This window comes from Ranitomeya imitator, chromosome 4 (genome assembly GCF_032444005.1).
Source record: "Ranitomeya imitator isolate aRanImi1 chromosome 4, aRanImi1.pri, whole genome shotgun sequence".
NCBI classification, from domain to species: Eukaryota; Metazoa; Chordata; class Amphibia; order Anura; family Dendrobatidae; genus Ranitomeya; species Ranitomeya imitator.
The window spans coordinates 242,185,685-242,211,853 of NC_091285.1; the positions used below are offsets into that span (position 1 = coordinate 242,185,685).

Sequence of the window (26,169 nt, forward strand, 5' to 3'; positions counted from 1 at the left end):
ATCCTTAGCATTCTTACAATGTGGCTATACTTACAATAAGGGCGGTTGCACTAAAACTGCCCAGGGCAAATCTCAGAAGTGCTAGCCTTAGTCATGTGACCTCTCTCCTTAGTAAGGAAGACGTAAATCTTCCAGACTATCGGTAGAATATATATACATATATATATTTTTTTTTTTCTTTGCTGGCTCTTTGCTATTAGATGAGTATATTTGATTTTAATGACATGCACATTATACAGATACACATTAACAAGTCCACGGTTTAACACAGTTAGACTGAATTGGCACAGAAACAAAACATACAGAAGTGTTCACTAAGGAATACATGGTGTGAGTAGCATGCATCCCTTGCAATGGTCTTGTATATATATATATATGTAATGGAATGAATATTAATTTGAATAATGTAGAGAACACTTTATATGAAAGCGGTAGAAAAAAATGATAAATATACATAATAAAAGATTGTGGCAGACTATAGCTGATAATTATGAATAAAATGATAAAATACTCTATTTTGTGGATTACGCTAGGGATGCTCGCTCTTGTCCATCTACTGTAAGACAGCAGGCATGCCACTTGTGTGGCAGTTTTATGACCCCAGATAACACTGCGTTAGTTAAGCTTTACACTTGCCTTCGCTCTTAATGCTATTTGACAAGCAGAAAGCAGGTCTTACGGAAGTCAATGAATTTGAACAAAAATCATCTAGAAGTATTATACGGAGTGACAGATTACATAAAACAATCACAATGTAACTGTATTTTGTTTGGCACATTCCTTCGATTAAAATGAGATTAATAACTCTTTCCAAGCCACACTCCACCTTCCACGGTGAGGGTATGTCTGGCTTTTTACAATAAAACATATGAATGAAGACTAAAAGAGACTATTACAGAACATGGGGTCATTTTGGACATTTTTTGCAGTGTGCTTTATTATTATTTAATCAGTGGCTCCATAATGTTAGACCTTCCTACGTGGCTCCTTTGCAAAAATAAATGTAAGTAAAAGCCTCCCTTTTCTATTAGAATATAATAGAGGAGATTTATTATTCAGACCTAGCAATTATGAGGCACAATGCATGCTTAATAAACAGCGATTTGGAAAACAGTGTGATGAATATGGGTTTGCTTAGATTAATGGACCATCTATACTTTAGACTTGTTGTTGAAAAGGCATTGTGGGTATTAACTTTACACAACAGGGATTAATGATGATTGACAGTACAAGAAAATGGAATAATAAATGAAAATGAATAAAATACAATATGATTAATGCAAACGGATATTGTTATAATGGGCAACATCTAAGATGATGTGTTAAAATGTGAAATAAATGATCTCATTTCATGGAAGGTGATTGGATGAGCTTGGCAAACTTACCGGTACAGATGCCCTTCAGTTGGGGAAGCCGGTCTGGAGAGGCCATGTGTGGAGTAGGTTGGTGGAGGGAACAGTACACACAGAGCTTCCTTGGTAGCTGCATCGCGCTCTCTCCAGTCCTCTGCAGCACAACCTTTGATTAAAGTTTGAAATGAAATCATTGGTTCCAAGTGAAAAATAGTGAAAAATATTGGAAAAATTAAAAATATCATTTTTTTCAATTAATTGCTACACAACACACATCTTCATCATTAACTTTAAAAAAAAAGCTATATCATTCTTAAAATTGCAAATATATACACTTAATATTTTATTTTTATTACTATGATAGAATAAGACATTTATAAATAAGCTGGGAGCAGGATTCCAGATAACTATATTTTCTTGTAATACATGATGTATTGGTTTCACTTACCATGGTGCTTGTTCTTCCTCTTCTTGTGAGAATTGGTAGAGACTGAATGGGTTTCAGGCTGAGCGGCGTGTTTAGTCCCCTCTTGTCCCCTGTGCTGCTCAGTTGCAGGTGTGCTGAAAGAATGACTGGCTTTGTCTGGAGCTAAAGACAGTGGCCTGTGTAAGCCAAAGCTCTCTGCATTGTCTGATGATGTTGAAAGAAGTGGCAAACTCCTATGGGGAGACAGGTATTTGCTGCAGTCTGCAATCCAAACAGGTTCATTTGTGCTCTTAGAATGACGGCAGCCTCGGTTTTTGTGTCTCTGAGTGTCTGTGCACTGAATCGAGGGATGTCTCTTCTCCTTAGTATTTATTTGCTTCTGGATTGGAGGGAGAGGTTCTGAGTTTCTCAGTCCAACATCAAAGGCAGGCATGCAATTGGATGATACACTGTTTTCTGACTGGCGTTCAGTTCCCCGGGTTGCTGCATTGCTGAAAAACTCACAGTGGTCTTCATTCCAAGACCCAGGAGCTCTGTGTGATTTAAAAAATAATCATTTAAGAAGCAGGCTTTCTCGACACTCCTCCCATCATCACATTCTTGTTTTTTTTTTTTCCCTAGTACAAAACAGTAACTATTTCAGTAAAAGGTCTCACTTAATAAAGTCAAGGTCAGATGATTCGAAAATTTGCCATAACAAAACATTAACGATAACATCGTACAAATATAGGAATTTTATTTCCCTGAAGTCACAAACATCAGACATTTATTGTAAAAGAAAGCTGTTAGATCCTTCCTCCAGTTTCCATAGTGATTTCATTTTTCCCCCTTTTATCGCAGATTGGCTGTAGAGCTGCTCGCCTTTGTTGTCTAAAAGGCTTATGCTACCGACTGTCAATATAAAGAACAAGTAAACACAATGGAGTGAAAACTGGCAATTGCCATTAGAAGAGTAAAAGAAAAATGTACGGGAGCTCGGTGACGGGTCGGAGATTTAAGGTATAAATACACAAACCAAAAAAAATAATAATAATATATGTGACCAGATGCAGCGATACAAGGTCTGCCACATCTGTACAAATCAGAAGCTACATATAGAGAACATGAGACAATTTCCAGTGTAGCACAAGAATAGCCTCTACTTTGACCACTTTCCTGCCATGACAATTACTTAGCTGCATATGTGTTAAACACAGCAAGGCAATAAATCAGGCTTTACTCATGAAATCTAAGTGCAAAGATTAAACTTTCCAATTAAATGAGATTCCTAATCCACACTTATGAGACTAATAACCAGGAAGCGATGTGGTTGGATCAACTCTTAATTATTAAATTCATATTTAAAAGCTTTTTTTTTTTCACTTTGCACTCAACAACTGTCGGCACATTAATTCTATTGATTTACTGTCAACAGTTGATATATGCAATAAAAATGGGCTTCCAGCTTTAAATCCTTAGCATTGACGTGAAACTGCACATTGTGTGGCTGTGGTCAGTAGCCACTTCTTAAAGCTGCGGGCAGACAATCTTTCCATTTTACAGTGCACATTTATTGACGCTATGTATGCACACTGCCTATGAAGAAAAGACGAAGCTGATGGCAGATACAATCTGCGTGTCCCTTTCCCTTTCTCAGGAATGTCAGTTTAGATGAGAGCTTGGGTACGAGCTTTGTGCTTTCACTACTCAGAGCATTCGAAGATGTAAAACTGAAAAGGCTGGTAAAAAAATACACTCCCCTGCATGATTAACTCAACATATAGCGAAGGGGGAAGCAACCACGCATGAGGTCTACACTCATCAGATTGGATGACATCTCTACAGAGTATTAAATAGGGAATACATGAACATCTTAAGACACAAAATATGTTGCAAGTAAGTTTGTGAATTTGAAATGTATCTCGGATTTGTTAGATGGTATATCAATGATCAGAAACATCACAAGTGGAAGCCATACTATATTTATTATTTAATCACGTGTGAATATTTTGACACCTAATTACGCTAATTATGTAAGACTTAGGATAGCATGAGGTTGACGGAGTAGTGTTTTGACAACATGTCTATGTAGGATAAAGAAGCACATGTAGTGCTAACCCACCAGCAATATTCTAGCTGTGCCATTATTATCTTACTCACTTGTTAATTCAACATTGCTTTACAGACATCATCACTTTCCACATTGGGGCTTACAATCTACATTCCTTATCAGTATGTCTCTGGAGTGTGGGAGGAAACCGGAGAACCCAGAGGAAACCCACGCAAACATGGAGAGAACATACAAACTCCTTGGAGATGTTGTCATTAGGACATCAGCATTTCAAGGTGCTAACCACTGAGCCACTGTGCCGCCCATAGTTTAGTTTTATCCCAGCTATATTGCATCTATACAGTTTCCTCCTTTCAATATGGACAGCTATGTCATGTGATCTCTCAGTACATACTTTCATGTTTAGACAAGAACTACTGTATAAGATGATATCATCACCTACTAAATTCCTCCTGGTATCTCTCTGACCCCATCTCACCCAGCTAGTCCCTCAATATGTTGTCCTATACAGCTAGAGATTTAGAATATTTATGAATCTATCTAAATGGTGCACTCTTTGTTGCTCATAGTAACCAATCACATCAAAAAAATTATTTTGCAGGCTGTTCTTTAAAAAAATAAAATCTGCTCTGTGATTGACAGTTTTTGTTTTAGACAGTTTTTATAAATCTGCCTGATCATTTCTGTTTTATACATTGAACAATTACATATTAGGTGAATAAATAATACATTTAGCTGCAGTTTTAATACTTTACTGACTTCGACAGTCTATTTCTATAAGTACTATGAGCAGAATCGTCAGTATATTTCTAAGATGCAACTTTATACTGCAAAGAGCTGACAGGGATAAACTTATCACAAGCAGAAGGAAGTAGAAACAGGTTAACATTATGTCGCATAGTATAAACTGAGACTCTGAAATATGAATGAAGAGACAGAAGTTCTTTATCACTACTATATTACTGCTATCAGATAGGGGCAATAGAAAAATGCACCATCAGTCAAACACATGTTTGGAGGTATAGTATCCATTGAGGTAATAATATAAGAGGGGACAACCTAGAAATGTCACATAAACTTAAACAGGTATCCTGAAGGCATACAAGAGTATTTCTACATTACTCTTCTTTATTCTTTGATCGTCTATTCTGAACTGCAAAGTGCTCCTTTAAGGCTATGTGCACACGTTGCGGATTTGACGATGCGGATCTGCAGCTGTTTTACATGCATTGTACAGTACCATGTAAACCTATGGAAAACAAAATCCGCATTGCACATGCTGCGTAAAAAAACACATGGAAACGCAGCGTTGTTTTTTCCTCAGCATGTCAATTCTTTGTGCGGATTCTGCAGCGGTTTACACCTGCTCCTTAATAGAAATCTGCAGATGTAAAACCGCACGTGGAATCCGCACAAAAGCCGTGGTAAATCCTGGGTAAATCTGCAGGTAATCCGCAGTGCGGTTTACCTGCGGATTTTGCAAAAACAGTGCGGAAAAATCCGCCCACCAATCCGCAATGTATGCACATACCCTAAAGAAACCTGTCAATAGCAAAAATGCTATTAACCTGCAGATAAGGGATTAATATGCAGTTTAATTGTATTACTAGACTGCCCCATCGCCCAAACTTAACCAAACGCTCTTGGGAGAAAATTAACTTTGTTCTTCCCAGCCACATTCGGTGTCAGTCAAGCGGGCAGTGTCAGTGTGGATTCAGTCTCCGCTCTCAGTATAAAGAGTGGCGGCTATAACCGTGCCCATGGCCCAACTGACAGCCGTCCCAATGTAGAGCCAGTGGCAGTGAGGGCCGGGGGCACAGTTACAGCTGTCATTCTGTATTCTCAGAGTGGTGTCTGAAATTGTGCTAGCCCTATGACTGAAACTGAATGCTGCCGGGGAGAATAAAATTAATTTTCTCCCTGGAGCTTTCAGCTAAGTGTGGGCGCCGAGCAGGTTTGTAACGCTATTAGCCTGTAGATTAAGCCCATATTTACAGGCTAAAAGTGTTTTTTTTTTGCTGGTGAAAGGTTCCCTTTAAGATCATAAAATAAATAAAATTCCACCAGAAAGCAATCTAGGTTGTTTAATCATAATTTTGAATTTTATTCCAGGTTCAGAATAATCCACTAGTGAAATCTTTGGTGTACATTTGCTCTGGCGCAATAACAGGACCTGGTGACTAAATGCTCCTGAGAAACATCACATCGCAACAAAATCTGAGGTTGACATGGTAATGAACAAGAGAGCATTTAGTAATCAGTATCCATTGCAGAACTGGGGATAAAGTACTGTATTGCAATTATTACAATCGTTTGCTCATGATGAGACATTGAAAAATTATAATAATGAAACTCTTCATTCTCTCATTTTCATCTTTCCAACTTTGTTGACCTCTCAGCCAGGGCAATATACAGAGAAGGCTTTTGTGACATGTGCTCAGGGTGCCTGGGGGATTAGGGAGGAATGGTCATTAACCCCTTTACCCCCAAGGGTGGTTTGCACGTTAATGACCGGGCAAATTTTTACAATTCTGACCACTGTCCCTTTATGAGGTTATAACTCTGGAACGCTTCAATGGATCCTGGTGATTCTGACATTGTTTTCTCATGACATATTGTACTTCATGACAATGGTAAAAATTCTTTGATAGTGCCTGTGTTTATTTGTGAAAAAAACGGAAATTTGGCGAAAATTATGAAAATTTTGCAATTTTCCAACTTTTAATTTTTATGCAATTAAATCACAGAGATATGTCACACAAAATACTTAATAAGTAACATTTCCCACATGTCTACTTTACATCAGCACAATTTTGGAACCAAAATTATTTTTTGTTAGGGAGTTATAAGGGTTAAAAGTTGACTAGCAATTTCTCATTTCTACAACACCATTTTATTTTAGGGACCACATCTCATTTGAAGTCATTTTGAGGGGTCTATATGATAGAAAATACCCAAGTGTTACACCATTCTAAAAACTACACCCCTCAAGGTGCTCAAAACCATATTCAAGAAGTTTATTAACCCTTCTGGTGCTTCACAGGAATTTTTTGAATGTTTAAATAAAAATGAACATTTAACTTTTTTTCACAAAAAATTTAATTCAGCTCCAATTTGTTTTATTTTACCAAGGGTAACAGGAGAAAATGGACCCCAAACATTGTTGTACAATTTGTCCTGAGTATGCCAGTACCCCACATGTGGGGGTAAACCACTGTTTGGGTGCATGGCAGAGCTCGGAAGCGAAGAAGTGCCATTTGACTTTTCAATGCAAAATTGACTGGAATTGAGATGGGACGCCATGTTTCGTTTGGAGAGCCCCTGATGTGGCTAAACATTGAAACCCCCCACAAGTGACACCATTTTGGAAAGTAGACCCCCTAAGGAACTTATCTAGAGGTGTGGTGAGCACTTTGACCCACCAAGTGCTTCACAGAAGTTTATAATGTAGAACCGTAAAAATAAAAAATCATATTTTTTCACAAAAATTATCTTTTCGCCCCCAATTTTTTATTTTCCCAAGGGTAAGAGAAGAAATTGGACCCCAAAAGTTGTTGTACAATTTGTCCTGAGTACGCTGATAGCCCATATGTGGGGGTAAACCACTGTTTGGGCGGATGGGAGAGCTCGGAAGGGAAGGAGCGCCGTTTGACTTTTCAATGCAAAATTGACAGGAATTGAGATGGGACGCCATGTTGCGTTTGAAGAGCCACTGATGTGCCTAAACATTGAAACCCCCACACAAGTGACACCATTTTGGAAAGTAGACCCCCTAAGGAACTTATCTAGAGGTGTGGTGAGCACTTTGACCCACCAAGTGCTTCACAGAAGTTTATAATGTAGAACCGTAAAAAAAAAAAATCATATTTTTTCACAAAAATTATCTTTTCGCCCCCAATTTTTTATTTTCCCAAGGGTAAGAGAAGAAATTGGACCCCAAAAGTTGTTGTACAATTTGTCCTGAGTACGCTGATACCCCATATGTGGGGGTAAACCACTGTTTGGGCGGATGGGAGAGCTCGGAAGGGAAGGAGCGCCGTTTGACTTTTCAAAGCAAAATTGACAGGAATTGAGATAGAACGCCATGTTGCGTTTGAAGAGCCACTGATGTGCCTAAACATTGAAACCCCCCACAAGTGACACCATTTTGGAAAGTAGACACCCTAAGGAACTTATCTAGAGGTGTGGTGAGCACTTTGACCCACCAAGTGCTTCACAGAAGTTTATAATGCAGAGCCGTAAAAATAAAACAAAATTTTTTTCCCACAAAAATTATTTTTTTAGCCCCCAGTTTTGTATTTTCCTGAGGGTAACAGGAGAAATTGGACCCCAAAATGTGTTGCCCAATTTGTCCTGAGTGCGATGATACACCATATGTGGGGGGAACCACTGTTTGGGCACATGGGAGGGCTCAGAAGGGAAGGAGTGCCATTTGAATGCAGACTTAGATGGAATGGTCTGCAGGTGTCACATTGCGTTTGCAGAGCCCCTAATGTACCTAAACAGTAGAAACCCCCCACAAGTGACACCATTTTGGAAAGTAGACCCCCTTAGGAACTTATCTAGATGTGTGCTGAGCGCTTTGACCCACCAAGGGCTTCACAGAAGTTTATAATGGAGAGCCGTAAAAATAAAACAAAAATTTTTTCCCACAAAAATTATTTTTTAGCCCCCAGTTTTGTATTTTCCCGAGGGTAACAGGAGAAATTCGACCCCACAATTTGTTGTCCAATTTGTCCTGAGTGCGCTGATACCCCAGATGTGGGGGGAACCACTGTTTGGGCGCATGGGAGGGCTCGGAAGGGAAGGAGCTCCATTTGGAATGAGGACTTAGATGGAATGGTCTGCAGGTGTCACATTGCATTTGCAGAGCCCCTAATGTACCTAAACAGTAGAAACCTCCCACAAGTGACACTATTTTGGAAACTAGACCCCCTAAGGAACTCATCTAGATGTGTTGTGATAGCTTTGAACCCCCAAGTGTTTCACTACAGTTTGTAACGCAGAGCCGTGAAAATTAAAAAAAAAAATCTTTCCCCCCAAAATTATTTTTTAGCCCCCAGTTTTGTATTTTCCCGAGGGTAAGAGGAGAAATTCGACCCCAAAAGTTGTTGTCCAATTTGTCCTGAGTACGCTGATACCCCATATGTTGGGGGAAACCACCGTTTGAGCGCATAGCAGAGCTCGGAAGGGAAGGAGCGCCATTTGGAATGCAGACTTAGATGGAATGGTCTGCAGACGTCACATTGCGTTTGCAGAACCCCTAATGTACCTAAACAGTAGAAACCCCCCACAAGTGACCCCATATTGGAAACTAGACCCCCCAGGGAACTAATCTAGATGTGTTGTGAGAACTTTGAACCCCCAAGTGTTTCACTACAGTTTATAATGCAGAGCCGTGAAAATAAAAAATCTTTTTTTTTCCCACAAAAAATATGTTTTAGCCCCGAGTTTTGTATTTTCCCAAGGGTAACAGGAGAAATTGGACCCCAAAAGTTGTTGTCCTATTTGTCCTGAGTACGCTGATACCCCATATGTTGGGGTAAACCCCTGTTTGGGCACACGGGAGAGCTCGGAAGGGAAGAAGCACTGTTTTACTTTTTCAACGCAGAATTGGCTGGAATTGAGATTGGACGCCATGTCGCGTTTGGAGAGCCCCTGATGTGCCTAAACAGTGGAAACCTCCCAATTATAACTGAAACCCTAATCCAAACACACCCCTAACCCTAATTCCAACGGTAACCCTAACCACACCTCTAACCCTGACACACCCTTAACCCTAATCCCAACCCTATTCCCAACCGTAAATGTAATCTAAACCCTAACTGTAACTTTAGCCCCAACCCAAACTGTAGCCCTAGCTCTAACCCTAGCCCTAACCCTAATCCTAGCCCTAACCCTAGCCCTAACCCTAACCCTAGCCCTAACCCTAGCCCTAACCCTAACCCTAACCCTAGCCCTAACACTAACTCTAACCCTAGCCCTAACCCTAGCTCTAACAATAACCCTAACCCTAGCCCTAACCCTAGCCCTAACTCTAACCCTAGCCCTAATGGGAAAATGGAAATAAATACATTTTTTTAATTTTTCCCTAACTAAGGAGGTGATGAAGGGGGGTTTGATTTACTTTTATAGTGGGTTTTTTAGCGGATTTTTATGATTGGCAGCCGTCACACACTGAAAGACGCTTTTTATTGCAAAAAATATTTTTTGCGTTACCACATTTTGAGAGCTATAATATTTCTATATTTTGGTCCACAGAGTCATGTGAGGTCTTGTTTTTTGCGGGACGAGTTGACGTTTTTATTGGTAACATTTTCGGGCACGTGACATTTTTTGATCGCTTTTTATTCCGATTTTTGTGAGGCAGAATGACCAAAAACCAGCTATTCATGAATTTCTTTTGGGGGAGGCGTTTATACCGTTCCGCGTTTGGTAAAATTGATAAAGCAGTTTTATTCTTCGGGTCAGTACGATTACAGCGACACCTCATTTATATCTTTTTTTATGTTTTGGCGCTTTTATACGATAAAAACTATTTTATAGAAAAAATAATTATTTTGGCATCGCTTTATTCTCAGGACTATAACTTTTTTATTTTTTTGCTGATGATGCTGTATGGCAGCTCGTTTTTTGCGGGACAAGATGACGCTTTCAGCGGTGCCATGGTTATTTATATCTGTCTTTTTGATCACGTGTTATTCCACTTTTTGTTCGGCAGTGTGATAATAAAGCGTTTTTTTTTTTTCTTACGGTGTTTACTGAAGGGGTTAACTAGTGGGCCAGTTTTATAGGTCGGGCCGTTACGGACGCGGCGATACTAAATATGTGTACTTTTATTGTTTTTTTTTTTTATTTAGATAAAGAAATGTATTTATGGGAATAATATTTTTTTTTTTTCATTATTTTGGAATATTTTTTTTTATTTTTTTTTACACATTTGAAAATTTTTTTTAAACTTTTTTACTTTGTCCCAGGGGGGGACATCACAGTAAACGGTGTTTACTGAAGGGGTTAACTAGTGGGCCAGTTTTATAGGTCGGGCCGTTACGGACGCGGCGATACTAAATATGTGTACTTTTATTGTTTTTTTTTTTTATTTAGATAAAGAAATGTATTTATGGGAATAATATTTTTTTTTTTTCATTATTTTGGAATATTTTTTTTTATTTTTTTTTACACATTTGAAAATTTTTTTTAAACTTTTTTACTTTGTCCCAGGGGGGGACATCACAGATCAGTGATCTGACAGTTTGCCCAGCACTCTGTCAGATCACTGATCTGACATGCAGCGCTGCAGCCTTCACAGTGCCTGCTCTGAGCAGGCTCTGTGAAGCCACCTCCCTCCCTGCAGGACCCGGATCCGCGGCCATCTTGGATCCGGGGCTCGAGCAGGGAGGGAGGGAGGTAAGACCCTCCCTGCGCGGTGCTTCCCTGCACCGCCGGCACATCGCGATCATCTTTGATCGCGGTGTGCCAGGGGTTAATGTGCCGGGGGCGGTCCGTGCGATAGGCAGCTGACACCCGGCCGCGATCGGCGGCGCTCCCCCCGTGAGCGCCGCCGATCGCGCTGGACGTACTATCCTGTCCATGGTCATAGGGGCCCACCCCACACGGACGGGATAGTACGTCCGATGTCAGAAAGGGGTTAAGCGGTAATGTTACTTAATTACATGACCAGAAAAGGAACAAAATAGAGGAAAAACATTTACTGGAATTTTACTTACTATAACCCACTATTTCTCTAATGCTTTGAATAAACATTTACATTTTTCACGTCTCTTCATTCATTCCAATTTGTGCACTTTCCCCTTCAGCAGTATTACAATGATCAAATACTGCCCCCTACTTTAAAGGCTCCTCTACAGGGAATCTGTGAGTTGATTCATGATACCCAAACCACATTGATGAGCTCCTGCCTTTTTTGTGGTCGTTCAGAGTCAAAAATCTAGGTAAAAGATTGACCAGGGACAAAGTGACTTGACCAAGAGGCAGGTCCCTGCAACCTTCTCCATGCCTGTTCTCCTGAAATGGCAAGACTCTCCCTATGTGTTTGTATAAGGAGAGAGCTGTCAGTCTAGCTGAGTGGGTGGAAAAAGCATGGTTACACTTTCCACTACTTTTCAATGAAAAGAGTCATTGTGAGGTTCTATACACAGATTCCGCATTCATCTGATTTCATAGTCTTCACACTGACGAGGGCCAACAGCCCGAAACACCGTGTCTGCAAACTGAGATACTGATTTGGCTTTTATCCTAAGTCACATTGCAAGACTCGTTAAATGGTTGATTGTGACTTGTAGGATCACTACTTCCAACATGTGGTGCTATAGAGTTCAAATCCTCTTTTTTCTCTGAACAGGCAATTTGCATATAGTCTTATATGAGCTATCAGACTTGTGAAAACAGTGAATGTGACATCTTGTGGCACTACTGTCTTAAGGTACCGTCACACTAGACGATATCGCTAGCGATCCGTGACGTTGCAGCGTCCTGGCTAGCGATATCGTCCAGTGTGACAGGCAGCAGCGATCAGGCCCCTGCTGTGCTGTCGCTGGTCGGGGAAGAAAGTCCAGAACTTTATTTTGTCGCTGGACTCCCCGCAGACATCGCTGAATCGGCGTGTGTGACACCGATTCAGCGATGTCTTCACTGGTAACCAGGGTAAACATCGGGTAACTAAGCGCAGGGCCGCGCTTAGTAACCCGATGTTTACCCTGGTTACCATCCTAAAAGTAAAAAAAACAAACACTACATACTTACCTACAGCCGTCTGTCCTCCAGCGCTGTGCTCTGCTCTCCTCCTGTACTGTCTGTGAGCGTCGGTCAGCCGGAAAGCAGAGCGGTGACGTCACCGCTCTGCTTTCCGGCCGCTGTGCTCACACAGACAGTACAGGAGGAGTGCAGAGCACAGCGCTGGAGGACAGACGGCTGTAGGTAAGTATGTAGTGTTTGTTTTTTTTACTTTTAGGATGGTAACCAGGGTAAACATCGGGTTACTAAGCGCGGCCCTGCGCTTAGTTACCCGATGTTTACCCTGGTTACCGGCATCGTTGGTCGCTGGAGAGCTGTCTGTGTGACAGCTCTCCAGCGACCAAACAGCGACGCTGCAGCGATCCGGATCGTTGTCGGTATCGCTGCAGCGTCGCTAAGTGTGACGGTACCTTTAGTAGCATGACAGACAATGATAACAACTACCTGTTATTAAACTGGGAGGAAGATGAAATCTACTACAGGTATGGCTCAGTTCTATATGGAACAGCTTTATAGAGGTACAGTGGCCCCTTATGTTAAAATGTTACTGTTAGGGCTAGCGGAACGCACCAAATAATAAGACAGATAGAGTATGGTGCGTTCGCAGCCCGGGGTCCACCGTGCAGAGATGGAACCTGCTGCCAAGTAATGACGGACTATATGGCGGTACTCATAAGTATACACACGTGGGTTAAACTTCACTCAGCGTGAAGGAAGCGATCCTGTTGCGACACAGGACCGCGGTACCGCACATAGAGCGCGAGCAAGTAGTCAGCGAACTCAACCCCAACTAGGATTGAAGTCCGATTAGACACTTGCTGGCACAACACCGCAACTGGGTGTGTAAGGAAACTAAATAATAATATTAAAGCACAAGAGTGCATGCGGTGCCGCACTGACGAACGCCACTAACCACCCAGGCTTGGGTAAGGAAAGCACAGAGGAAGTGCACGGCGCCGTACTGGCGGTCACAGCAACTGGACGCTGTAATGTGTGATTAGTGCTGTAGGATAAGTCGGGCGCTAAACAGCAAACATACACCTTCCGCAAACAGACATTCAATAGGGAGGGTTATTTAAAGAGCGACTTTCACTCACAACATAGACACATTAACAATTGTACACTAGCGCATGGCCGTGAGGTCATGCGCAGTTTATATAGTTGCAGCACAGGAAGTGGCCACAGAAACTTTGCCCTTCCAAGACCTGCCAAGAGGACCAATGGAATGTGCTGCAGAGCCTGAGCACATGACCCTCGATCTCCAAGGGGAGATCTTGCCCTGGGCATGCTCAGTGTTTGCAGACAAGGACTTAGTCCCAGAGAAGTCCGCTCGCTGCTGACCAGCACTGGCTTTAATGGCAGAAGCTGAAGAAGCAGCAGTAACTCTCTGTACAGAGTGAGACTGAGCAAGATGCTGGGACCGACGTCCCTGCTGAGCAGACTCCACTGCGGCTGGATAAGAATGGGAGACCGCAGCGGAGATGGCTCGAGATTCCCCCTGTGCAGAAGCGGGAACTCGAGACCTAACATGCCCCCCCCCCCTCCTTGGGCCTCGCTACGCTCGAAGGCAGCAATGAGCTGTGGGGCCTGAATGTTTTCAGCAGGCTCCCATGACCTGTCCTCTGGGCCATAACCCTTCCAATCAACCAGATAGAACTTTTTGCCGCGTACCACCTTGCACCCCAAAATAGCGTTCACCTCGTAATCGTCCGTAGACGAACCCGATGTCCCGGCAGATGACTCGGAAAACCGGGACATGTATACGGGTTTCAAGAGGGACACATGAAAGGTGTCGGTGATACCCAAGCGTGGAGGAATAGCCAAACGGTAGACCACAGGATTAACCCGTTCGAGAACCTTGAAGGGACCCAAGTAGCGAGGAGCAAACTTAGTGGACTCAACTCGCAGCCTGATGTTACGGGCGGAGAGCCACACCAAGTCGCCAGGAGCAAAGGTCGGAGCGGGGCGCCGATGAACATCGGCGGAGGACCTCATTCTCTCCTTGGAGGCCCGAATGGCATCCTGCGTGCGGTCCCAAATGTCCCGTGCCTCCACAGCCCTGTCTGCCACCCTGGAGTCAGCAGAAAACACAGGCATGGGCACAGGAACACGCGGATGCTGGCCGTAATTTAGGAGGAATGGAGTCTGACCGGTGGAGTCGGCTACGGCATTGTTAAGTGCAAACTCTGCCCACGGTAGCAAGGATGCCCAGTCATCCTGCCTGGCAGAAACAAAATGTCGTAAATATGTGACCAAGGTCTGGTTGGCCCTCTCTACCAACCCATTCGTCTCGGGATGATATGCCGAAGAGAGATTCAACTCAATACTGGGCAGATGACAAAGCTCTCTCCAGAATCGAGACGCAAACTGGGGACCCTGGTCACTAACAATTTTGTCTGGCATACCGTGTAGGCGAAAGATATGCTTGACGAACAAGACAGCCAACGCCCGTGCAGAAGGTAGCCGTGGAAGAGGCACCAAGTGCACCATTTTGGAAAAATGGTCGGTGATCACCCAGATAATGGTGCAGTTACGAGACTTGGGTAAGCCCACCACAAAGTCCATCCCGACCATCTCCCAGGGCCTGTCCGCCACCGGCAGAGGATAAAGCAAACCAGCTGGCCGTTGCCGAGGAGTCTTGTTCTTGGCGCAAGAGACACACGCCCGAACATACTCTGCGACATCACGAGCCATATGCGGCCACCAATATGTCCTCGCCAGTAACTCAGATGTCCTTTTGGTACCAAAATGTCCACCCACCCTGGACGAGTGTGCCCAAGAGAGAACCTCCGGTCGCAAACTGGATGGAACAAAAGTCTTGCCCGGGGGCACAGACTCTAGCGAAACCGGAGCCACAGTTCTCAAGCTCTCGGTGGGGACAATAAGCCGAGGCTCCTCCTCCTCCGCAGATGACACAACGGAGCGAGAGAGAGCGTCGGTCCGAATGTTCTTCTCCCCAGAAAGAAAATGGAGGGTGAAATGAAACCGGGAGAAGAATAAGGACCATCTGGCCTGGCGAGAATTCAACCGCTGGGCTGTCTGCAGGTACACCAAATTTTTATGGTCTGTGAAGACTTGGAAGAGAAAACGTGCTCCCTCCAAGAGATGTCTCCACTCCGAGAAAGCCAACTTCATGGCTAGCAACTCCCTGTCCCCGATGGAATAATTCCTCTCTGCTGGTGAGAAGGTCTTGGAGAAAAAGAAGCAAGGATGCTTCCGACCTTGAGCATCCTTTTGGAAGAGGACTGCTCCAGCACCAACAGAAGAGGCATCCACCTCCATGATAAATGGCTTATCAACATCGGGGCGATGTAGGATGGGAGCGCTAGCGAAGTGTGACTTTATAGAGTTAAAGGCCTTGGAGACCTCCTCAGACCACAATTTGGGATTCGCCCCCTTCTTGGTGAGGGCAACCAAGGGAGCTACCAAAGTTGAGAAGTGCGGAATGAACTGGCGATAATAATTAATGAACCCCATAAAGTGCTGCACCGCTTTAAGAGAATGGAGTTCCTGCCAGTCCATCACAGCCTGTAGTTTGGCAGGATCCATAGCCAATCCCTGGGCAGAGATGATGTAGCCTAGGAAAGGTAAGGACTCCTGCTCAAACATACACTTCTCCAACTTGGCATAGAGGGAGTTTGCCCGTAGGAGGTCGAAGACTTTGCAAACATCTCTCCGGTGGGAGTCAATATCTGGAGAGTAGATGAGAATATCATCCAGATAGACTACGACCGAGGTGGAAAGCATATCCCGGAAGATATCGTTCACAAAGTCTTGGAAAACGGCTGGGGCATTACAGAGCCCGAAGGGCATCACCAGATATTCATAGTGCCCATCCCTGGTGTTAAAAGCCGTCTTCCATTCGTCCCCCTCACGGATGCGAATCAGGTTGTAAGCACCCCGCAGATCTAGTTTAGTAAATACCCTTGCTCCCCGAAGCCTATCGAAGAGCTCAGATATCAAGGGCAAAGGATACTTATTTTTAACGGTGATGGCGTTAAAACCCCTGTAGTCTATGCATGGACGTAGTTCCCCATTCTTCTTCTGCACGAAGAAGAACCCTGCCCCAGCAGGTGACACTGACTTCCTAATGAATCCTCTTGCCAGATTTTCCTGGATGTACTGTGACATGGCCTCCATCTCCGGGAGAGATAGCGGATAGACTCGACCCCGGGGAGGCTCAGCACCAGGCAAGAGATCAATAGGACAGTCATAGGGGCGATGGGGCGGAAGGATCTCCGCCGCCTTTTTGGAGAACACGTCTGCATAAGGCCAATACTGCTTGCGGAGAGAGGAAAGATCTGCGGGTACCTCTGTAGTAGCAACCTGAACGCACTCCCTCTGACACCTACCCCCACAAGATTCACCCCATCCCAGGATTCTGCCAGAGGACCACTCGATATTAGGAAAGTGGTACCGTAGCCAAGGTATTCCCAACAGGACCTCATCAATTCCCTTAGAAATGACGAGCAGAGATATAATCTCCTGATGAGATGGCGACATGGACAGAGTAAAAGGGATGGTCTGGTGTGTTATCTGTGAGGGCAGTGTCGACCCATTCACCACTCGCACCGTTACTGGTTGAGCTAGCATAACCAGGGGTATTGCGTTACGTTGGGCGAAGGCAGAAGACATAAAATTGCCCTCCGCCCCAGAATCCACGCAGAGCTCTACCGAGTGGGAGAATGAGCCTATAGTAATTGTCCCCTTAAAGGAAAATTTAGAGGCAAACGTCGCCGTGTCTAGTGTACCTCCACCTACTACCACTAGACGCTGACGTTTCCTCGACCGCTGAGAACATCTGGTGGCTAGATGTCCTGACTGCTGGCAAACATGACAGACCTTGAGTGCACAAGCAGTCCGGGACTTAGATCCCGCTTGTGACACTTCCCTGGCCTCATGTGACTCAGGAACCAGGACCGGAGATTCCAGAGGTTTGGCGAAGGTAGGAGCCAGCCGAAACCTCTGCCTACACTGGGCTCGCTCTAACCTCCGCTCGTTAAAACGGAGGTCAATTCGAGTGAAGACAGTTATTAACTCCTCCAGTGTGGCAGGAATCTCCCTAGTGGCCAGAGCATCCTTAACGTGGTCAGCCAGGCCCCTCCAAAATATGGGGATAAGAGCTTTATCCGACCAATCCAGCTCAGAAGCTCAAGTGCGGAATTGGACGGCAAAATGACTGACCAAGGACTCACCCTGAGTTAATGCCAGCAGTTGGAGCGCAGTATCATGGGTGACTTGAGGTCCTAAAAAGACCTGTTTCAGAGTGCTCAGAAACAGCGGAGCACTCTGCACCACATGATCGCCACGCTCCCACAGCGGCGTAGCCCATTCCAACGCCCTGTCTGACAAGAGAGACACTATAAATCCCACCTTAGCCCGCTCTGTGGGAAAACGTGCAGTCAGGAGCTCGAGGTGAATAAAGCACTGACTCACAAATCCCCTACAAAATTTGCTATCACCAGAAAATTTTTCTGGCAGCGGGAGGCGAGAAAATGTCGGAGCAGGGGTGGCAATGGACAGGGTTGCTGCAGCCACGCTAGCAGCCTGTACAGCAACTGCGGTAACATCCACAGCTGAGGTTGCGCTCTCAAGAGCCGCCAACCTACCCTCCAGCTGCTGGATATACCGCAAGGATTGCTGTTTGTCCATCATTACTAGCCAGACCCTGGCGCTAGTGTAATGTTAGGGCTAGCGGAACGCACCAAATAATAAGACAGATAGAGTATGGTGCGTTCGCAGCCCAGGGTCCACCGTGCAGAGATGGAACCTGCTGCCAAGTAATGACGGACTATATGGCGGTACTCATAAGTATACACACAAGGGTTAAACTTCACCCAGCGTGAAGGAAGCGATCCTGTTGCATCACAGGACCGCGGTACCGCACATAGAGCGCGAGCAAGTAGTCAGCAAACTCAACCCCAACTAGGATTGAAGTCCGATTAGACACTTGCTGGCACAACACCGCAACTGGGTGTGTAAGGAAACTAAATAATAAAATTAAAGCACAAGAGTGCATGCAGTGCCGCACTGACGAACGCCACTAACCACACAGGCTTGGGTAAGGAAAGCACAGAGGAAGTGCACGGCGCCGTACTGGCGGTCACAGCAACTGGACGCTGTAATGTGTGATTAGTGCTGTAGGATAAGTCGGGCGCTAGACAGCAAACATACACCTTCCGCGAACAGACATTCAATAGGGAGGGTTATTTAAAGAGCGACTTTCACTCACAACATACACACATTAACAATTGTACACTAGCGCATGGCCGTGCGGTCATGCGCAGTTTATATAGTTGCAGCACAGGAAGTGGCCACAGAAACTTTGCCCTTCCAAGACCTGCCAAGAGGACCAATGGAATGTGCTGCAGAGCCTGAGCACATGACCCTCGATCTCCAACGGGAGATCTTGCCCTGGGCATGCTCAGTGTGTGCAGACAAGGACTTAGCCCCAGAGAAGTCCTCTCGCTGCTGACCAGCACTGGCTTTAATGGCAGAAGCTGAAGAAGCAGCAGTAACTCTCTATACAGAGTGAGACTGAGCAAGACACTGGGACCGACGTCCCTGCTGAGCAGACTCCACTGCGGCTGGACAAGAATGGGAGACCGCAGCGGAGATGGCTCGAGATTCCCCCTGTGCAGAAGCGGGAACTCGAGACCTAACAGTTACTTTATTCCATAGTTCCAAATGTCACAGAGAAATAAAATTCAGCATTATTTAAATACTAGATGGTAGCCCAATTTTAACGCATCGGGTATTCTAGAATATGTATGTAGTTTATTTATGAAGATTTTAGAATAATACATTGAATACACAGGATTCGGCCAACCGCGACCAATTAGCGAAGCGTGGTTCAAATCCTGCGACAATTTGCGGCTGAACTGCGCCTGTCGCTGATTGTTCGCGGCCGGCCACAAAGTATATAACAGTCCATGTAGTAAATAGCACAGCCACGTAGTACATAGCACAGCCATGTAGTATATTGCACAGCCATGTAGTATATAACACAGCCACGTAGTATATAGCACCACCCACGGAGAATATCGCACAGCCCATGGAATATATAGCACAGCCACATAGTATATAACACAGCCCACGGAGTATATTGCACAGCCCATGGAGTGTATAACAGCCCACATAGCATATAACACAGCCACATCATTTATAACAGCCCACGTAGCATATAACACAGCTGACGTAGTATATAACAGCCCACGCATGCAGTATATAACACAGCCCACATAGTGTATAACACAGCCCATGTAGTGTATAACACAGCCCACGTAGTGTATAACACGCCCACGTAGTATATAGCAGACCACGTAATATATAACACAGCCCGTGTGGTATATAGCACAGCCCATGTAGTATATAGCACAGCCCACATAATATATAACAGCCCAGGTAGTGTATAACACAGCCACATAGTATATAGCACAGCCCATGTAGTATATAGCACAGCCATATATTATATTGCACAGCCACGTAGTATATTGCACAGCCCACGTAGTATATTGCACAGCCCACATAGTATATTGCACAGCCCATGTAGTATATAGCAATGTGGGCATCATATCCCTGTTAAAAAAAGAATTAAAATAAAAATAGTGATATACTCACCTTCCGTCGGCCCCTCAGATCCAGAACAGGCCTTTCCCGTTCCTCATGACTCCCCAGTGACCGCTCCAGGCATTGCGGTCTGGCGAGATGATGACGTAGCAATCTTGCGAGACTGCTACATCATCATCTCGCGAGATCTCAATGCATGGAGCGGTCACCGGGGCGTCGCGAGGAGCGGGAAAGGCCTGTTCTGGATCCGAGGGACCGATGGAGGGTGAATATATAAGTATTTTTTATTTTTTTAGTATTTTTAACATTAGATCTTTTTACTATTGATGCTGCATAGGCAGCATTAATAGTAAAAAGTTGGTCATACAGGGTTAATAGCAGCGTTAATGGAGTGCATTACACCGCGGCATAGCGCGGTCCGTTAACGCTGCCATTAACCCTGTGTGAGCACTGACTGGAGGGGCGTATGGAGCGGGCACTGACTGCGGGGAGGAAGGGGCGGCCATTTTGCCGCCGGACTGTGCCCGTCGCTGATTGGTAGCGGCCTGGCGGCCGCGACCACTCGTTGACACGGGATTTCCAGGACAGACTGACAGACGGAAGTGACCCTTAGACAATTATATAGTAGATAGTTCCTTATTTAAAATTAACAGAAATAAGGAAGCTGTAAATCACTTTTTATGTAGGCAACACGTCCTTCACTAGTGTCCCTTACTATAAAAAAGCAGACAAAAGAGAAACTGATATAACCTTACCTGGGGCCCAGAGGAACAGGTCATGCTAGCAAAAAGAGCAGCAAAAGACTTGCAGTGCACACTCATAGCATCCAGACAGCCAATCATTGAAAACACTTCCATGCTATATGCAATTTATCAATAAAATATCACTGCTGATAGGATGGATTCTTCAATTAATCACACTTATCTCAGAACAGCCATGTCTGAGGCATTGTGTAAAGAATGTGGTTTCAGGTTATGCTGGGTTTGCATCCATTGAATGCGGCCTGTAAAAGACTGACAATTGGCTACATGCAAACTATTTGCACTGTCGCCTTGATCCACTCCCGCCTGGACTACTGCAACTCTCTATTAATTGACGTCCCCCTTACTCGACTCTCCCCTTTCCAGTCAAACCTTAATGCAACAGCCAGCGTTGTCTATCTAGCTAATCGCTACTCGGATGCATCCGCTCTTCGCCAGTCATTACACTGGCTGCCCATTCATTATAGAATCCAATTCAAAGTACTTGTTCTTACGCACAAAGCTCTTCACAGTGCGGCACCCCCTTACATCTTCTCCCTCATTTCTGTCTATAGGCCTAACCGACCTCTGCGCTCTGAAAATGACTTTCAACTAACCTCTGCACTAATCTGTACCTCCCACTCCCGACTCCAAGACTTATCCTGTGCTGTGCCAATCCTCTGGAATGCTCTATCCCAAGATATTAGGACCATTCACAATTTGCATAGTTTTAGGCGCTCCCTCAAGACACATTTGTTCAGAGCGGCCTATCACGTTCCCTAATCAGTCATTTTATGTTTGTGTGTAGCCCATTCACTACTTCCATCTATCCCCCACTCCCTGAAGATGGCTGGACCATGATTGTAAATACATCATTGTAAATACACACCTGTACTTTGTATTTCCCCCACCTCATTGTAGATTGTAAGCTCTCACGAGCAGGGTCGTCTTATTTCGCTTTAATTATTGTATTGTTAACGTTGTTACTTATGACTGTTCTGTTTGAAACTGTTAAGCTGTAAAGCACTGCGGAAAATGTTGGCGCTATATAAATAAAGATTATTATTATTATTATTATTATTATTATTATTAATTGGTATTTATTTAATGGCTTCTTTATACTGACAACCCCAATTCTATGTGCACAGAACAATCATTAATACGATTGTTCTTAGCTTATAGACTACCATGTTTTTGACAACACATCAGCTGTTTTCACAGTGCAATGTGCTGCTGATAGCAATGATTTTGGACGCAAGCCTGAAAATGATTGAAACCAGTTTTCTTTAGTCTATGTGCACACGCTGCGGATTTTGCTGCAGATCTGCAGTGGATTTTAAGCTGCGGATCTGCAGCAGTTTTCCATGAGTTTACAGCACCATATAAACCCACAAAAAACAAAATCCGCAGTGCACATTCTGCGGAAAAAAAAGTGTGGAAAAGCAGCGGTTTACATTCCACAGCATGTCAATTCTTTTTGCGGATTCCTCAGTGTTCCTCAATAGGAATCCGCAGGTGTAAAACCGCAGGTGGAATCAGCACAAAACCCGTGGAAAAACCGTGGTAAATCCTCAGTAATTCCGCGTTAAATCCGCACTGCGATTTACCTGCGGATTCACCAAAATTAGTGCGGAAAAATCTGCTTTCCATTCCGCAGTGTGTGCACATACCCTTAGACGGCCTGATAGTTGGAAACCGAGTGTATGTAAAAACACTCATTCTCCAACTATTGACGCATCTAAAAGCAGCATTACAGTGCCAATAAAAGATCAATATAAATTGAAAATGTTGTAACTTGGAATATTTGTAATTTGAGGCACCACTCTATACTGTACATAAATTCCTAAGATTAATTTTCATTTTTTGCTGTATGATGCAAACCAAAAACTGTGTACAGCACCATGGAATTAATGGTGCTATATAAATGAACAATAATAATAATAATAATAATAATAATAATAATAATAATAATAAATACAATGGCAATTTTCTTAAGTGAAAAAGAATAGAAATTTGGCAAAATTGTTGAAAATTTTGCAATTTTCAAAATTTTTATTTTTGTGCCCTTAAGTTAGAGAGTTGTGTCACACAAAATGGTTACTAAATAACATTTCCCACATATCAACTTTACATCAGCACAATTTTGGAAACATAATTGTTTTTTTAGGACGTTAGACAGGTTAAAAATTGACCAGCAATTTTTTCATTTTTCCAATAAAATTTACAAAACCATTTTTTTGGGGGGTCAATATGACAGAAAATACCCAAAAGTGACACCATTCTAAAAACAGCACCTCTCAAGGTGCTTATAATCACATTCAAGCAGTTTATTAACACTTCAGGTGCTTCACGAGAACTAAAGCAATGTGGAAGGAAAAATGAACATTTTACATTTTACACAAAAAAATTAATTTAGACCCAAACATTTTTATTCTCCCAAGGGTATTAGGAGAAAGTGGACCACAAAATGTGTTTTACAATTTCTCCTGGGTAAGTCTATACCCTGTATGTGGGGGAAAGCCACTGTTTGGGAGCATGGCCAGGCTCAGAAGGGAAGGAGCACTGTTTGACTTTTTGAATGCAAAATAGACTGGAATCAATGGCAGGTGCCATGTCGGGTTTGGAGACCCCCTGATATACCTAAACAATGGAAAATCACCAACTCTACCTCCAACCCTAACCCCAACACACCCCTAACCCTAATCTGTTATGAACAGGTGATTCAGAACCACAATGGACCTAGTGGTTAAGAGCACACAAAGTGACCTGATAATTACTAACATAGGACGAGCTCTGAGACGTGGGAACTCTGCTGACCGCAATCCCTAATCCTATCATACCACACTAGAGGTAGCCGTGGATTGCGCCTAACGCTCCCTATGCAACTCGGCACAGCCTGAGAAACTAACTAGCCCTGAAGATAGAAAAATAAGCCTACCTTGCCTCAGAGAAATTCCCCAAAGGAAAAGGCAGCCCCCCACATATAATGACTGTGAGTTAAGATGAAAATACAAACACAGAGATTAAATAGATTTAGCAAAGTGAGGCCCGACTTACTGAATAGACCGAGGATAGGAAAGATAGCTTTGCGGTCAACACAAAAACCTACAAACAACCACGCAGAGGGGCAAAAAGACCCTCCGCACCGACTAACGGTACGGAGGTGCCCCCTCTGCGTCTCAGAGCTTCCAGCAAGCAAGAAAAACCAATATAGCAAGCTGGACAGAAAATATAGCAAACAAAAGTAACACAAGCAGAACTTAGCTTATGCAGGGCAGACAGGCCACAAGAACGATCCAGGAGAGAGCCAGACCAATACTGGAACATTGACTGGAGGCCAGGAACAAAGAACTAGGTGGAGTTAAATAGAGCAGCACCTAACGACTTAACCTCGTCACCTGAGGAAGGAAACTCAGAAGCCGCAGCCCCACTCACATCCACCAGCAGAAGCTCATAGACAGAACCAGCCGAAGTACCACTCATGACCACAGGAGGGAGCTTGGCCACAGAATTCACAACAGTACCCCCCCTTGAGGAGGGGTCACCGAACCCTCACCAGAGCCCCCAGGCTGACCAGGATGGGCCAAATGAAAGGCACGAACCAGATCGGCAGCATGAACATCAGAGGCAAAGACCCAGGAATTATCTTCCTGACCATAACCCTTCCACTTAACCAGGTACTGAAGTTTCCGTCTCGAAATACGAGAATCCAAAATCTTCTCCACTATATACTCCAACTCCCCCTCAACCAAAACCGGGGCAGGAGGATCAACGGATGGAACCACAGGTGCCACGTATCTCCGCAACAATGACCTATGGAATACGTTATGGATGGAAAAAGAAGCTGGAAGGATCAAACGAAAAGACACAGGATTAAGAACCTCAGAAATCCTATACGGACCAATGAAATGAGGCTTAAACTTAGGAGAGGAAACTTTCATAGGAATATAACGAGATGACAACCAAACCAAATCCCCAACACGAAGTCGGGGACCCACACAGCGCCTGCGGTTAGCGAAACGTTGAGCCTTCTCCTGAGACAATGTCAAATTGTCCACCACATGAGTCCAAATCTGCTGCAACCTATCCACCACAGTATCCACACCAGGACAGTCAGAAGACTCAACCTGCCCTGAAGAGAAGCGAGGATGGAAACCAGAATTGCAGAAAAACGGCAAAACCAAAGTAGCCGAGCTGGCCCGATTATTAAGGGCGAACTCAGCCAAAGGCAAAAAAGACACCCAATTATCCTGATCAGCAGAAACAAAACATCTCAGATATGTTTCCAAGGTCTGATTGGTTCGTTCAGTCTGGCCATTTGTCTGAGGATGGAAAGCCGAGGAAAAAGACAAATCAATGCCCATCCTAGCACAAAAGGCTCGCCAAAACCTCGAAACAAACTGGGAACCTCTGTCAGAAACGATGTTCTCCGGAATGCCATGTAAACGAACCACATGCTGGAAGAACAATGGTACCAAATCAGAGGAGGAAGGCAATTTAGACAAGGGTACCAAATGGACCATCTTCGAGAAGCGATCACAAACAACCCAAATGACCGACATTTTTTGAGAGACGGGGAGATCCGAAATAAAATCCATAGAGATATGTGTCCAGGGCCTCTTCGGGACTGGCAAGGGCAAAAGCAACCCACTGGCACAAGAACAGCAGGGCTTAGCCCGAGCACAAATCCCACAGGACTGCACAAATGAACGCACATCCCGCGACAGAGACGGCCACCAAAAGGATCTAGCCACCAAATCTCTGGTACCAAAGATTCCAGGATGACCAGCCAACACCGAACCATGAACCTCAGAGATAACTCTACTCGTCCATTTATCAGGGACAAACAGTTTCTCCGCTGGGCAACGGTCAGGTCTATTAGCCTGAAATTTTTGCAGCACCCGCCGCAAATCAGGGGAGATGGCAGACAAAATTACCCCCTCCTTGAGAACACCCGCCGGCTCAGACAAACCCGGAGAGTCGGGCACAAAACTCCTAGACAGGGCATCCGCCTTCACATTTTTAGAGCCCGGAAGGTACGAAACCACAAAGTCAAAACGGGAGAAAAACAGCGACCAACGAGCCTGTCTAGGATTCAACCGTTTGGCAGACTCGAGATAAGTCAAGTTCTTATGATCAGTCAAGACCACCACGCGATGCTTAGCTCCTTCAAGCCAATGACGCCACTCCTCGAATGCCCACTTCATGGCCAGCAACTCTCAATTGCCAACATCATAATTACGCTCAGCAGGCGAAAACTTCCTGGAAAAGAAGGCG

The 26,169-nt window shown here is 44.2% G+C and overlaps 1 protein-coding gene across 1 annotated transcript in view; it reads right to left on the reverse strand.

Annotated features, from left to right (window-relative positions):
• LOC138674484 (dynein axonemal heavy chain 3-like) overlaps nt 1-26,169 on the reverse strand; it is a 3,367,401-nt gene that overhangs the window by 2,800,532 nt on the left and 540,700 nt on the right. The window contains 2 exon segments of the mRNA XM_069762320.1: nt 1,386-1,506; nt 1,801-2,312. Of these exon segments, the coding sequence (XP_069618421.1) occupies nt 1,386-1,506; nt 1,801-2,312 (633 nt within the window).